Genomic DNA, 14,964 nt, shown 5'->3' with positions numbered 1-14,964 from the left:
CAAGTTGTCGGCAACACATGTTAAATACGTGTCATGTCAAACCAAAGACAAATGCCTGACTCACCTTGTTCTAAATTTGCTGAAAACTCAAGCGTTTTGTTTTCGGCAACATGACAGCAAAAACACAGACAGGTGGCTATCAGGGTAATTATAACGAGAATTAACATTAGATGACGCAATGCGCAGCCACGCAAAAGACTATCGAGCGCATTTACGTTCGCTACAAACAATTAGACAATTAGACAAGCTGTTCTTTCTAAAATAGTGGGAAACGCGAGCTCACCGCCTCCTGTGCCGACCGGAAATTTATCCTTGTGATGGAACGTGTCACGTCACAATAGATATTTCTCAGAATTGATACTTCTTAATTGTTGATTTATATACATGTATATAGTATTGAATTATCATTAATTAGAAAAACTAAAAAAAATCATAAATAAATTATATTTATATATCACCTTTATGTCATCTGGATGACAGATTATTATCCATGGCATATGAAATATCCATACTCTTACGATTGGATAATATTGATTCTGTAATTTACATATTACTTGCCATAGTTTATCTGAAAAATGTAAATAAGTGTATTAAAACTGTAAATAAGTGTATACTTTTATCAGATTTCAAAAAGAAAGTGTATTATATGTGGAATCATTTCCAAACTAGTTGCAAACTAATTACAAAAATATAAGAATTGTATAATAATTATATTTAGTTTATGACAACTAATATTTATTTCAGGAAAAATATCAAAACATTCTTAATAGATTATCGAAAAAAGTCTGCATTAAGTATGTAATCAGATTACACGTATATTTATGTATACTGTTTACAAAGTAGACAGGTTAAGATAAAAAGAACTTAGAAATATATTATTGCTCTTTATAAAAACATTGAGAAGTTGAAAGGCAATTTGATTAAATTAAATCTTCTTTTTTTCTTACCTAATGGAACGTTGAACAAAAGGGAATTTCCCAATATTGGTATGGTGCGTGGTCCAGGAATTAAATTAATCAATCTTCCTGTTTTGCCATAGTGTAAATAAAAATGATATATTGATATAAGAAAAATAATAAACAATAGTACTTCAATCATCGTAGTGTGATCGATTTAACTGGAACAAATTTTACATTAATCAGATGAAAAGAACCAAATATCATATTTATCGTTAGTTCTGCATCTTTCAAATATACTCAACAGATTTAAAAAAAAATTGTATATTGCAGGAGAAAGAATAATTTTAATAAGTTGCCAGCTCACCGAAAAAATGCGTAAAAATCCGATTGTGTTCAAGCCGAATTCGAAACCTAGAATCTTCCGGTTACTAATTCCAGATCTATAACTGAGCTATAAGCCGCTCTCTCGTAGGTTTAATAAAGCAACCTCTGTAACAAAAGATTGTTTATGTATTTACAAGTACGTACAAGTTAATATAAAGTATAACATAAGACAAAGTAAAAAAATATGGTCAAAGTATTACATCCTGAGACTTCACAGTTTTCTTTTTTATGCAAAGCAATATAACAAATACATTAAAAATAAATCCATGTTTAAAAACTAAAGCACAGTGAAGAAAAAAGAAGGATTTTAGATGGAGAGCAGGAGATTAATTTGACAAAATATATGATGCAAGAAATCGACCTGCACACAAAACTATATTGTGCGCATCGACAAGGAAGAAAAAGAGTAAATCGGAAAAACAAACTATTTAAAAGCAAAAAGTAGATATTAGATATATGTACAAATGCTGAGCATATAGAATAACAGTTACATGTGCCAGGACTTGGCAAGTGGAATTTTATCAATCTTCTTATTTCCGGAAGGAAACATTCAAACAATAAAAAACGGATTAAAAGAAAAATAACCAAAAAGCCTATGGTCCAAGTTGAAAATAAAAAATCGAAAACAACTTAAACCACGGTGTATTCCGGACGTTTTGATCAAAGTTTATTTGCGATCATTTTCAGCACTGAATACAAAACAAAAATATAATAGAATAAAAAAACATCCGAGACAGAAAGATATATACAAAAAAATACATACAAAAAGTTTTTGAAGAAATATGACCGTTTATTTTGAAAGTGGTGTAAGTCCATTTTCTTTTGTTTCGTAAACTAGTTATACATAAAAAATTTACATTAAATTAAGCATGAATTACGTGATATCTCATTTTTTTTCAAAAATGGACTTACACCACTTTCAAAATAAATAGTCCATGTGTTACGTCTTGGAGACTCCACGGTCCCCTTTTTCTCGCAACGCGACGCGCTGACATATAATAAATTCTCACTTTTTTAAGGAAATAGTTAGAAGCAATAAATAACTCGAACGGAGTTTGGGACTTGGATTTTGAAACGATAAGAGCGCAAATAGAAATCGTGTCGGCGCCCGAAAAAATAAATCGCGCCTAATAATAATCTTAAAAACTTCCATTTTAAAAACGATAGCTAGCGAGAAAAATGTATTCTTGAAATATCTCCGATCAACTTTCCAAACAAACCCGGGGTGAGAAAAATAAAGCTCATAAAAATTAGAGCGGTGCAAACAGAATTTACCACCAAGGGCAATAACTCGAAATTTTTTATTTATCACTCGGTAAACATCCAAGAGTCTAAGTGTTTCGAAAAAACAAACTCTCTCTCTTTTCCCTTCTCTAAAAATCGGACGAACTGTCCAAAGTGGGGAGATCGCCGCCGATTGGAGGTTTCACAAGTTTACACAAAAAGTTGTATTCTTGTTTTGAGGATATCCCACTTACTTTAAGTATATTTTATACTAAAATAGGCGCCAAGAAGAGTTTCTTATTTTAAGAGGAAAATCCTCTAAATAGTAATATTGATAAGAATATATACTGATTAGAATATAAAAAGCCTCTATAAAAAAACATATATATCTCACTATCGAAAAAGACTATATTCTTAAATTAAGAATATTCTTTATTTAAGAATTAAGAATATATTCTTTATTTAAGAATATATTCTTAATTTCAGAAGAATATCATCTAAAATCTTTAAGAAGATTTTTTAAGTATAAAATCTTTAAGAAGATTTTTTAAGTATAAAATCTTCTACTTACAAGAATATAATTTTTTCGGTGCACGACTAACTAATTAACAAATAAGAACCAGCGAGGCTCAACTGAGTTTCCCGATTGGAAAAAACTCGGTGAGTACTCGCTTACTCAAAAAGATATATAAGACGAAACTCTCAAGGCTAAAGGTAGAAAAAGCTGCTGATTTCATGGGAAGCCTCCGGGAGTGCCGCAGCAACCTCGCGAGTAAATCGAGTGCCGAGGATTTGGCCAGGCTGTCAGCTTTAGCCGCAGCAGGCCTTCAAGACTAACAAAGGAAGGTAGCAAACCCGGAGACTTGGATTTCAATAAAGTTTTGTGAGTATGTAGAGGGCCTCACAATATATGACGGTATGCACAATTCGTGCCCGTTTTCATTTTAAGAATATGATTTTTGACTTTAAATGTAAAAGGGTGCTTACACTTTTTTGCGTACTTCTCTTAAAGTATAAGAATAAATACAGAAAAATGTCTAAGACAAAAGTTTTACAGCAAGTTAATTGCTACAAAGTGACATAAAAAGAAATAAAACAAAATTTTTGTTTATTGAACAATAAATTATTTTTTGTTGTTTAAAAATATTTGTTGCGACAACAATTTGTTGTTCATATTTCTGTCATAATAAAAAAAAGAATATTTTTCTGAATTCAACCATCATATATTTTTTACGATACATTGTTTTATAATGCATTTACATGTCGAAAACGCTTTATCTAGACGTATTTACACATTTCACATTTATATATGTATATTTATTCTCGTTTGACCTTTATATTGATACATAGAGATCACAGTATAGGCAAGATACAGTAAAACCACTGCACGCTGCTAAACTTATATATATTACTTAAAACATAGTAAAGAATACAATATGAGTGAAAAAAGTAGATATCGATGTTGTGTCCAAGGCTGCCCAACTGCAACTAATAATAAACGAGGAAAGAAACTTTGTAATTAACGATTGACTGAGAATTAATCTTGGACTCTGACGTCTTTTAAACGAATAAATGAATAGATAAATAGTCGTGAAGAGCCGTTCGCTGGATGTTATGCGGAAAATATGTCTATATATATATGTGCGTTTTTTTCGCAATATTTTAAAATTAGTTTGGAGGATATACGGGGTCTTTCATACATGAGATGCAAGTATAGCATCCTGTATGATTTTATGAATTGAAATTTCAATTCAAAAACACGTGAAAACGTGAATTCGTTTATATGTGTGTACACGCACATATATATATAAACATATTTTCCGCATAACATCCAGCGAACGGCTCTTCACGACTATTTATATATTCATTTATTCGTTTGAAAGAAACTTTGTTTCAATTTCCAAAACATATAAAGGTTAGTTTATTATGTTACTTGTCTTTCATTACTATAGCTTTTATTGTTTGCTAGTATTACTTTTCTATCTTCTGGTGAAAATAATAGAAAATAAATGATAAGTATTTCTTTTGTTAATGTTAATTCTTTTTTAAATATCTCATTCCATTCCCTTTACAAGTTTTACATAAAGTGTTATATAATTCACACTAATGAGGAAGGATAAGATACCGTTCCGATATATGGAGTAAATCTCGGGCCGCTAGCGCGTGATAGGAGGAGGCGGCCAGAGGAGAACTACTTCTCCTCACGGCGCACGATATGGTGCTCCGCACTGTATGTATATGTGTATGCATATATATGTATATGTGTATGTATATGTAAATTTTTTCAATAATTACTAATATATATTTTATATATATTTAACTATATATTCTAAATATATAAAAAAAAATATATATAAAATATATAAAATATTACAAAATGTAAAAGTACACATACATACGTAATATTTCATAACTATTGTGATATATTTTTAAAATATGCTTCCTTGATATATTTTTTTTATAAATAGTTTTTGTGTTTGTTCTTTAACCTCTTTTTATTCAGTAATATTGTATAAATTCTTTAGATAATGTTTTATATTATATAATGTTGTATATTATAATGATTTATATTATATTTATATTATATTTATATTATATTATATTATTTATATATTATATATGTATATTCTTGTGTGATAAGTATGTTTTAAGTTGTTCTTCATTGTTAAGTATTGTAACAATTTTTCTATTTATTCCATACGCATAGACATGATTTGTAATATTATTACTTTTATAGAATAAATATTTATTTTTTTAAGTAAACTGCAAACCACACAGATTACTTAACACACGAAAATAATCTCTGTATACGAAAGTATCTGCTGAAATATTGTGTGAAAAAAACTGTTGGTGAACATTTTCCATTATTTATGCAACTCATTTTTACATTTCTAAATATTTACAAACTATAAGATATACTTATTTATTTTTTTTATTTAGAACATGCATACCACAGAGATTACATTTTTTGAGAATTATCCATATACACTTGTAAAAGTTGTACATCAGTTTGAAATCAGTTTTTATTGTAAACATTTAACGATAATGGATCTTTTCTCTTCGATTAACATTGATCGGAATACCTCTCTATTTTTTTTATTATGCTGATTTACAATCTGTTTCTTTAAGAAATTTTTGATGAGATTTTATTAGTTTCTTACTTATTTAATGGTATTGCAAAGACTTTATCTCTCTTTTTATTTGTCTAAACACATGTAGTTGCTACTGAAGAAGATTCAAACTTGTAATCGAAACGTTTAGCGATTAAATAAAGGACCCCGCATTTTTCTTATGAAACTTGGGTTTTACTCAACTGAGCTAAACGTTTAGGAAATAATACTTGATGCAATGCTGATCAAAAGTTATAATTGCCACAATCCTATGAGTCATTTTTGGCCTACAAGCGCTCAAAGTTGAAAACAGACAATATCATGTATTTCAGGTACTTTAGATTCAGACAACTAACATACAGGGTGTCCCAGAATTGGTGGATCACATCTCTCGTGAACAAATAAAAAGAGTAAAACTGAGTCAAAAAGTTCTATATCATTTTGCTAGATTCACAATATAGTTACCAAGATCTTACTAACAAAGATATAGACAATATAATAAAGATCAGCGAATAAGCAAGCATCGGGTTGTCTTCTGCATGTAAGACAGCCCGGTGCGCTTCGCGCGCTTACGGTATTACCTGTAGCAACATATAAGAGGATATAATATAACAGCATATACTATACATATACATATTTATAACATATACATATTTAAATGTAATCGTACTGTTGTGCGCCAATTTTTGTGTTAAAAGTTAAGATAAGATGAGGCCATTGAGCAATGTGATGAGACATCACTGTCATTGTTCAATGACCTGGGTAAGTTGCAGGAAGGCAGCAGTTCTAGGAAGAACTGCTGGTTCCCACAGGGTGCGACACATCGCCGCATTGTCCGAAGTGCAACGCAGCATGTGTCGACACCGGCACCGGTAACTAGCACGGCCGTTGCTAGGACCGGTGGGCCTGCTGAATCAGCGCGATCGATCTATTATAAATCGATCGCGTGGATGAAGCAGAGCAGAGACCGTGATTAGACTGCTAGCTCACTGTGTGGCTCCGCAAGCCGGAGAGTTTACCACAGTGAGGAACAGCCGTGTAAGAAACAAAAGGAACGTTGTAGTCGGAGCAAAAAGATAAGAATATAAGTTCGTGATCAGAACCTCATCTTTACCACCCGACCTTCCTCGACATCCAACAGTACAAAGCGCGCCGGGCTGTCCTACGCGCGTAAGATAGCCCGATGCATGCTTATTTGCGGATCTTTGTTAATTAAGATTTCGGTAACTATTGCAAATCTAGCAAAATGGTATAGGACTTATCGACTCAGTTTTATTTCTTCTACCTGTCTACGAGAGATGTTACACTAATTCTGGGACACTCTGTATATGTTGTTCATATGTCAAAAAATCAAGATCATCAGAAGCTGCTCTTCTTTCACGTATATTTGATACTACAAAAAGTTTTATTTAAAGTGAAATCGCTTAAATACCCGCTATCTTAACTAGGCGCAACCGCCGGAATCAAGCTTTACGGCAAAAAGCCGCTATTAGGCGAGCGAACCGGAGCGGACCGACTTTTCTCCATCCGATAATAGTTTAAGCAACAACAGTGTTCACTTAGATGAGTACAGGGTAATTATTCGGAAAGTAGACCTTCTCACCAATTTCAATGATCTTGAAGTATGTTGTTAAGAACGTCATTCTGAACAACATTTTTCTATATATGTTAGTCGGAAAATCCTATACCATTTTGCAATAATTACTAAGATTTTAATTAACCAAGATCCGCGAATAAGCATCCGTGGTAAGCGATGTTTGTTTGCTCTATTTCTTGCTGTTAGAAGGTTGCATAAAGTACAGTCAAACCTCAATAACTCGAATCTCTATAACTCGAAAACTTCTATAAGACGAAAATTGTATTCATTTTCTTTTGCTCTGCAAAAAGGAAAAAAAAAACTTTGATAAGTCGAAACCTCTACAACTCGAAGATTTTAGCTCTTCCCTTGAGATTCGAGTTATCGAGGTTTAACTATATAACTCATTTTCTTTTACAACTGAAAATCATTCACGCTTACAGAGTCCAGACCATTGCTTCTCACGCGCTAATTGGATTACATGGGCAGGACACCGATTGCCAAGATTTCTTTTGACCAGATCGACTGTTGCACAGATTCCGTTTGTACAGATCTTGTTTGTACAGAACATGTGTGCGCAAATCCTGATTGCGCATGTACGACGAACATTATTGCATATGTACCATATTACACAAATAACTTTTTGCAAAGAAGCACCCAGATAACCAAGACTGAATGAGCATATGTTGCAAAGTCTGCAATAATACATTATGCCAGTACAGTGTAGCCACCATTCAAACATAATCTGTTATGGCAACTAGTGTTGACAGAAAAACAGAAAAAAAAAGAATATAAATGTGTCATGCCGTGATGCAAATATTATTGTATCAATCAAGCAGAACTTGCTCAAAAAATGTAGCAGATTTGAAGCATAAGGTGCTATTGTCATTTTATTCTTTATTTATTTCTATATTTTTGCTGTGTTGTTTTCTTTACATATCGTGCCTACATACTTCACTCACTATGATGACATAGCTGAGTGGAATCTGCTGCAAAGTGCTGATTAAACCTGCGTGCATACTGCTGGCATACTACTATCATCTGGCTATCGGGGCATGTACTTATTTTTTATATGTTATAAAAATCATTTTCCTGAGTAAAAATAACAAAGCCATTCTTGTTTACTAACAACTTTGTTACCAAAACATTTCATAAATAGATCATTGTTTTTCGAAAGATAGTAAAATAAGATTTTTTGATGCTATTTATGATTGTGTTATAAGCGTGTGAGTAGAGAAGGCTACGCTCCTCTGTACCCCTCGAAAAAACCTAACCTAACCTTGTATTCCTACAATAAGTGCGTTTGTTTTGGGAGCTTCCACACTTTAAGCATTAATGTTCTCTATCATTGGATATAATGCAAGATTTGAAAGTTTCCGTGTTACAAAAATTAAAATTTTTGAAGACCCGCTTTTTACCGTTATACAGATGACATTTTTTTAATCGTACCTACCAACAATTTAAATTATCTATGGGATATATTCAACGGATATAATACCAGATTAGGCGATTTTTGGCGATCGTAGGGTACATATACCAAAGTGTACCAAACTATAATTTGAAGTCACTCGAACTATAGTTTGGTACACTTTGGTATATGTACCATACGATTGCCAAAAATCGTCTATTGAGACGCAAGATGGGAATTCTGTGAGCTTTTCAGAGGTCAAATTGATTGTGTCTAATAACGGGACAATCATGTGCGATTGGTATCATAACTCCATGTTTTCGGACAGATATTTAAGTCACTCCTCACACCCAATCTCTCACAAAATAGAAACCATTATCGAAATGCTAGACAGAGCTCTGTTGTTGTCTTACCCAGTGATTCAAACAAAGAATATAAAATTTATAATTAACGTTCTCATCTCCAACAACTATTCTTTGGAAACAATTTTTAAAGTCATCAATTACCGGGTAAAATATCTGATTGCAAACAAAATTAACGGAATATCGGACAAGTCGAAGTCTACACCAACTTCAAAAACCGTTAAAAATTATTTTGTTGTATCTTTTATCAATAAATTATCGCACACAATTTCAAAATAGTTGAAAACAAAACGTGGAAATATATTAGCTTATACAAGTCTCTATAACTTGAATCACTTTATTAAAAATATCAAAGATCTTGTAGATATTGAACAAAGAAAAAACGTTGTTTATAAAATGCAATGTAAATGATTGCGATGCTTTGTACGTAGGCCAGACCATGAGACAACTCAAGAGTAGAGTTTCCGAACACAAAACTCAGATTAATCGTCGCGTAGAGAATGTTTCTGTAAGTACACAGCATAGAATTGATACGGACCACAATTTCAATTGGCAAAATACTAAAGTCTTGGACACAGAATCTTCATTTTTTAAGAGATCCGTCTCCGAAAAGATACACATCAAATTAAAAAGCAATTCAATTAACGTCATGTCAGACACGGACAAGCTGAAACCTGATATTTTTCATTTTTGGAAAACTACAAAGCGACATAATTATTCTTGGTTCGATTCAAACGTTGTGATGAGGGTGAGACACCGGTATATGTGTCTTGAATATGAAAGGGGCTGCTTAGTCTGTCGGTTGTATTCAAAGCGAGAGAACGTTTTGCGTCATCTTGCGTAATACTGACGGTTACTTAGCTGTCACTTCCGCCTTTCTTTTCCTCAAACTGAATATGTTTGTAGCGTATATCTTTTCTGTATCCATATTCTTCATGATCGTCTGGAATAGATCATGTTGTAAGCGCCTGAAAGAGAATTCTGTTTAAATATTTCGCGCGCGCGCGACTTTGCCGAATGGCTTGATATGTATTGCCTTGTAGCTAATGCTTTCGTCTGTTTATTATTGTAATTCCCTTGAGAAAGATCGTATTGCGTCATCTCTAGGAACACATGTTATTGTATCGTGCATGATTTTGGATATATTTGCCGATTACGCAGAGAGAGTCGTTTTGAAACCGTTGATGAGATCGGTCGAAGATTTGAGTATGTGAAGATTGAGTCTGAGTAATGTGCCGAGAGTAACATATTTGTGAGTTTTATTGTAAAGTGCCATAAGTAATAAATTTAGACATATATATACATTAATTATCAATTAGAAACAGAAGTGCCGAGTTTTATTTAAATTGCTCTCAAGAGAACCGCTTAGTGCCAAAAAATATTTTACCCACGCGCCTACAGTATTAATTTATTTGAGAAGTCGGAGATATATCTTCAAGATATCTTACAATGTTGTCTTTGTAATTTTTTTATTGAAACACTGAAAAAGATTCCACAGTAGATCGAAACGTTTGTTAACATTTTTTTTAAATCCTCGAATTAAAGAAGAATTTTACCCGAACATCAGGTGTTAGCTCGTTATTGCCTTCTCTCCATCTTTTTATTTATTTTGAAAAAAAAACCATCGTAATATATTACATAAATAACTTTAAAATAGACTTTCCAGTCTTTGTTCGAAGTAATTAAGTAGATAAAGTATTTAAAGTAGTGGAACGTTTTTTTATTAATTTAAGATCATCATCAGTCCCGTTGAATAAAAAATATAGAAAAATTAGAAAAATTATAGAATTTATCTTCCAATGTAGATATTTAGATATTATTTAATGTAAAAACAATATAACAAGACGCATACACACCTTTATGAAAAGAAAAACACCAAAAACCACCAGCGCATGTCAACATATGAGAGATGTCAAGACGAGTGAGCAAGAACAAAAATTGTGGATAGATCAACTTGTCCTTGCATCGGAAGTACTTTGAAAAAATCAAAGGCAATGTGACTGTTGCTGTTGATCGGACTTCTTATTTGGAAAAAATTAATGTAATGCTCAGTGATTGTTTGACGTATTCTTTGGTTAATAGAAATCCCATAAAAAATATTGAAGAAGGTCTTAATAAATTGTTAAGAAATTGGGTACAAAAGGAATTTATTTCTGATCTTACTTATAAATCTATCAAATCTAGCAACGGTTTATTACCTTGAGCCTACGGGATACCAAAAATTCATAAAAAGGATAACCCGTTTAGATTAATTGTTTCCACGATTAATAGTCCGTTACATCACTTTGCTGAGTTTTTAAATAAATTAATTCAGAAAAGTATACCAGTCTCGAATAGCTACGTCAAAAATAGCGTTGATCTTGTTAACAAATTAAGGGGTCTAACACTGCAACAAGATCACTTGTTTGTATCATTAGATGTAATTTTGTTGTTTATAAATATACCCATCGATCTAGCTATAAAAGGGATCAAAGTCAGATGGAAATATATTAGAAAAAACACAAAGGTTCCTTTGAAAGAATTTTTAGAAGCAATTAATTTTATTTTAACATCAACGTTCTTCTCTTTTGATAATAAAATATAGAAACAAACTTTCGGAATGCCTATGGGTTCTCCTCTATCTCCAATTATTGTTGATATTGTTATGCAAGACTTGGAGAAATTCATATTGAAAAAATTAAAATTTAAGCCCTCATTTTATTTTAGATATGTCGACAATATTATTCTAACAGCACCTGCGGATGGTTTAACTTTACTATTAGACACGTTTAACAATTATAATAATAGATTACAATTCACAATAGAAGTTTAAAATAATGATTATTTAAGTTTTTTAGAAGTCAAGATTTTAAATTATAATGGTAAATTAATGTTTGATTGGTACCATAAACATACTTTTTCAGGTAGATATTTGAATTTTTACTTGGCCCATCCGCAATCACAGAAAATTGGTACAGTTTTGAACATGGTTGATAGAATTATGCTATTATCTGACCCTTGTTTTCAACAGAATAATTTTAAATTTATGATTGAGGTGCTCCTTATGAATAACTATCCTCTACATTTTATTTTTAAGATAATCAGGAATAGAATTAAGTTCTTAATTAATAACAGATTAAATTCAAACATTGACAGTAAGTTTGTTTTTTATTCTGATGATCTTGAAACTGTTGGAAAATATTTTGTTGTTCCTCTTATCTTCCTGATTTATCTGATTCTTTTTCAAGACTTTTTAAAAAAACGAAGGAAATTTCTTTGGCGTTTCGAAGTTTGAATAAATTGAGTAAATTCATAAAAGTTGGAAAGGATAAGTTAACTCATGATCAAAATAAAGATGTGGTGTATCAAATTAATTGCAATAATTGTAATATATCTTATGTTGGACAAACGAAGCGTAAGTTAAAAACAAGAATTAGTGAACATAGAAATCAGATTAATAGAAATTCTGATTTTGTTTCTGTGGTTACGGAGCATCGTTTGGAGACTGGTCATGACTTTATTTGGAATGACGTTAAAATCTTGGACACGGAAAAATTTTTTTATAAGAGATCAGCTTCAGAAATGCTCCACATCAAGTTACAAAACAATCCGATAAATATAATGTCGGACGCTGACAAGCTAAAACCTTACTTTCCCTTTTTAGAATTGTATAAATCAAAAATTTAGACCGTTACCTTTGTATTTAATTTGTAAACATGTTTTTCTTTTCGACTTATTGTGAACATTTGATCTTCTGATCTGATAGTGGGGATATCTATATATATTTGACTGTGTTATGTTTGCTTGTCAGTACACAGTATGTTATTGTAATTTATCGACATCATTTTGTTTATCTGGTAGTGATGTAGTGAGCTAAAACGTTTTTCTTATTTGAGTGAGTTTTATTAATATGTTATTTTTAAATTTACTATGATGTATGCTTTGCGCTTATTCTATTTTTTCTTGTTAGACTTTAACTTTTTCACACTGAAGAAGGTCCAAACTTGTGGAACTGAAACGTCTGTATATTAAATAAAGACTACTTTTTATACACGACCAACCTGTATTTTATTGCTCGTATCGGCCTTATGACTCATTTGATTACTTTGAAAAAATTGATAAGTCTTAGTAGAAGTAGAATGTATAGAAAATGTTCAAATAGTATAAAAATTATAAAAAATATAAAAAGAAAAGTCATTTATATATATATCAGTAAAGTCAACAATACGTCAAATAATATAGTCAAAATTAATATAAATAAATTAATAAGAAAGGTCAATAAAAAAACAATATAATGCTCAATAAATAATTGATTAATTGTAAACCAAATGAAATCTCTTATACAAATAACACACAGTAGCGGCCACAGTACAAACATCTCGTATAACGGACAAAATATAAATCCGAGAAAAACAAGAAAGACCAAGTAATGGGAAGATAAGTTTGAGAAAAAGGAGAGAACGGAAACACGGAATTATCTATTGAGTTTCGAAAGTAAAGGAGTATATATCGGATCAAGCAAGTCTGCGTCTCTCATTAAATTTATGCCATTTTTCTACATCTTTATGTGCAACATCTCCGAGATAAGTCTCCTATGATAAAACTGTTCATTATCAAGTATCTGATTTTGCATCATTTCATGCAAAATCGTGTCCTAGATCGCTGCGATGTTTGCTGACTACTGACTATCGATCGTATTTCTGATTAAAATTAAGTTCATGCTCGATAAGTCTTGTACGCAAGTGTTTACTTGTCTGAATCAATAAGAAAGTGAAATTAGTGGTCAGTAGGAGTCAATGGACACGGTTGTTGTTGTGTATTGTTGAAAAAAGAAACTTAAAATATGTTAGAGTGATAATGTCCCATATAGCACGTAATATTACTGCAATATCACAGTAAAATTGCAATATATCAGTAATATTAGATATTACAATATAATATTACAACAATATTACCGACATATTACATTTACATATAATAATGAAATATTACGGTAATATTGTATTGCATTTCAAGTAGCAATATTATATATATTAAATGTTTTTATTATGTCTTCTAAACGTTAGAGATGTTATTTAACGTGATTTACTATTTGGCACGTTGCATACATTGCATTGGACCATGAATAAAATATTTTAAAACTAATAAATTTTTGTATGATATGTCGAATATCTTTTTCAGTAATATTACTCAAACGTATTGTTACCTCGCGTGAGGTCAAAGATGCTGCGTGGGAGGGACGCCGAAGAGAATCAATATTATTTTATAATCCTTTTTAAGTTTTCCAATAAATCCATTTATTTCTTATTCCGCGTTTGTTACACTTTCACTCACTCGCGATCTCCTAAGTCCTTGCGAGCGATGTTCTGATGGGCAGAGTCTCCGGCCGCGACACGACTCTAGACGATTCTAGTCGCACCGGCCCGGACACCGGCTTTTATCATCGAGCTAATCACTTTGTGATTGGCCGAGGAAAATCTGGCGCTATCCGGTTCTCGAACAGTACAATGCAGACCATTGCATCTTTTCGGCTGTATGTGCGACCTTTGGCCGGTACGTCCTTGAGCGCGCGGACGCATATCGCCCCGCGACTACTGACTAGACATACGTGCCGGATTCCAGTTCCTCAAGGTGTAAAAAAACGAGCCACGTTAAAGAAACAACTAATCTTTACTATAAAAACTAATACTTTAATAATTACTTCTAACTTGCAATTAAACTAACGCTAAGTAATTACCAAACAACCCCTTTTAACTTGTAACAATATACAATTCAGAAAACGGATGACTCCAGATATTCAAAATTTCAAGAAGTGGACAAGGCAGTTGGAGTCAAAAACGCAGTTGTTATTGTGTATAAATGTAATAATGATGATTTTCTTTATTTGATAGTTAATAAAAATGACGTTTCGACCATAGTTTTTGGTCTTTATCAAACTCGTTCTATAAGAATTGATTACAAAAAAAATTAACAAAAAATAATGTATGGAAATACTATTAACAAATTATGAAAAAGTGAAAAC

The 14,964-nt window shown here is 31.8% G+C and overlaps 1 protein-coding gene across 4 annotated transcripts in view; it reads right to left on the bottom strand.

Moving 5' to 3' along the window:
• LOC109858759 (cytochrome P450 4C1-like) overlaps nucleotides 1-14,329 on the bottom strand; it is a 38,464-nt gene extending 24,135 nt beyond the window's left edge. For 3 of the 4 annotated variants that reach the window (XR_002250649.1, XM_020436327.1, XM_020436329.1), the window contains exons 1-4: nucleotides 14,149-14,329; nucleotides 1,264-1,388; nucleotides 948-1,117; nucleotides 459-568 (exon numbers count right to left, since the gene is read on the bottom strand). Coding sequence is in view for 3 of the 4 variants with exons in the window: in XM_020436327.1 (XP_020291916.1) it covers nucleotides 459-568; nucleotides 948-1,098 (261 nt within the window). In the remaining variant the exon portion in view is untranslated. The remainder of the gene's footprint in view (nucleotides 1-458; nucleotides 569-947; nucleotides 1,118-1,263; nucleotides 1,389-14,148) is intronic. The other variant, XM_020436328.1, reaches the window with a different exon arrangement.
• Between the last annotated feature and the right edge of the window lie 635 nt (nucleotides 14,330-14,964).

Source organism: Pseudomyrmex gracilis, unplaced genomic scaffold (assembly GCF_002006095.1).
Source record: "Pseudomyrmex gracilis isolate BER0280 unplaced genomic scaffold, ASM200609v1 scaffold_223, whole genome shotgun sequence".
NCBI lineage: Eukaryota > Metazoa > Arthropoda > Insecta > Hymenoptera > Formicidae > Pseudomyrmex > Pseudomyrmex gracilis.
Note: the sequence above shows the minus strand (reverse complement) of the source record. Positions and strands in the feature narration are given on the sequence as shown.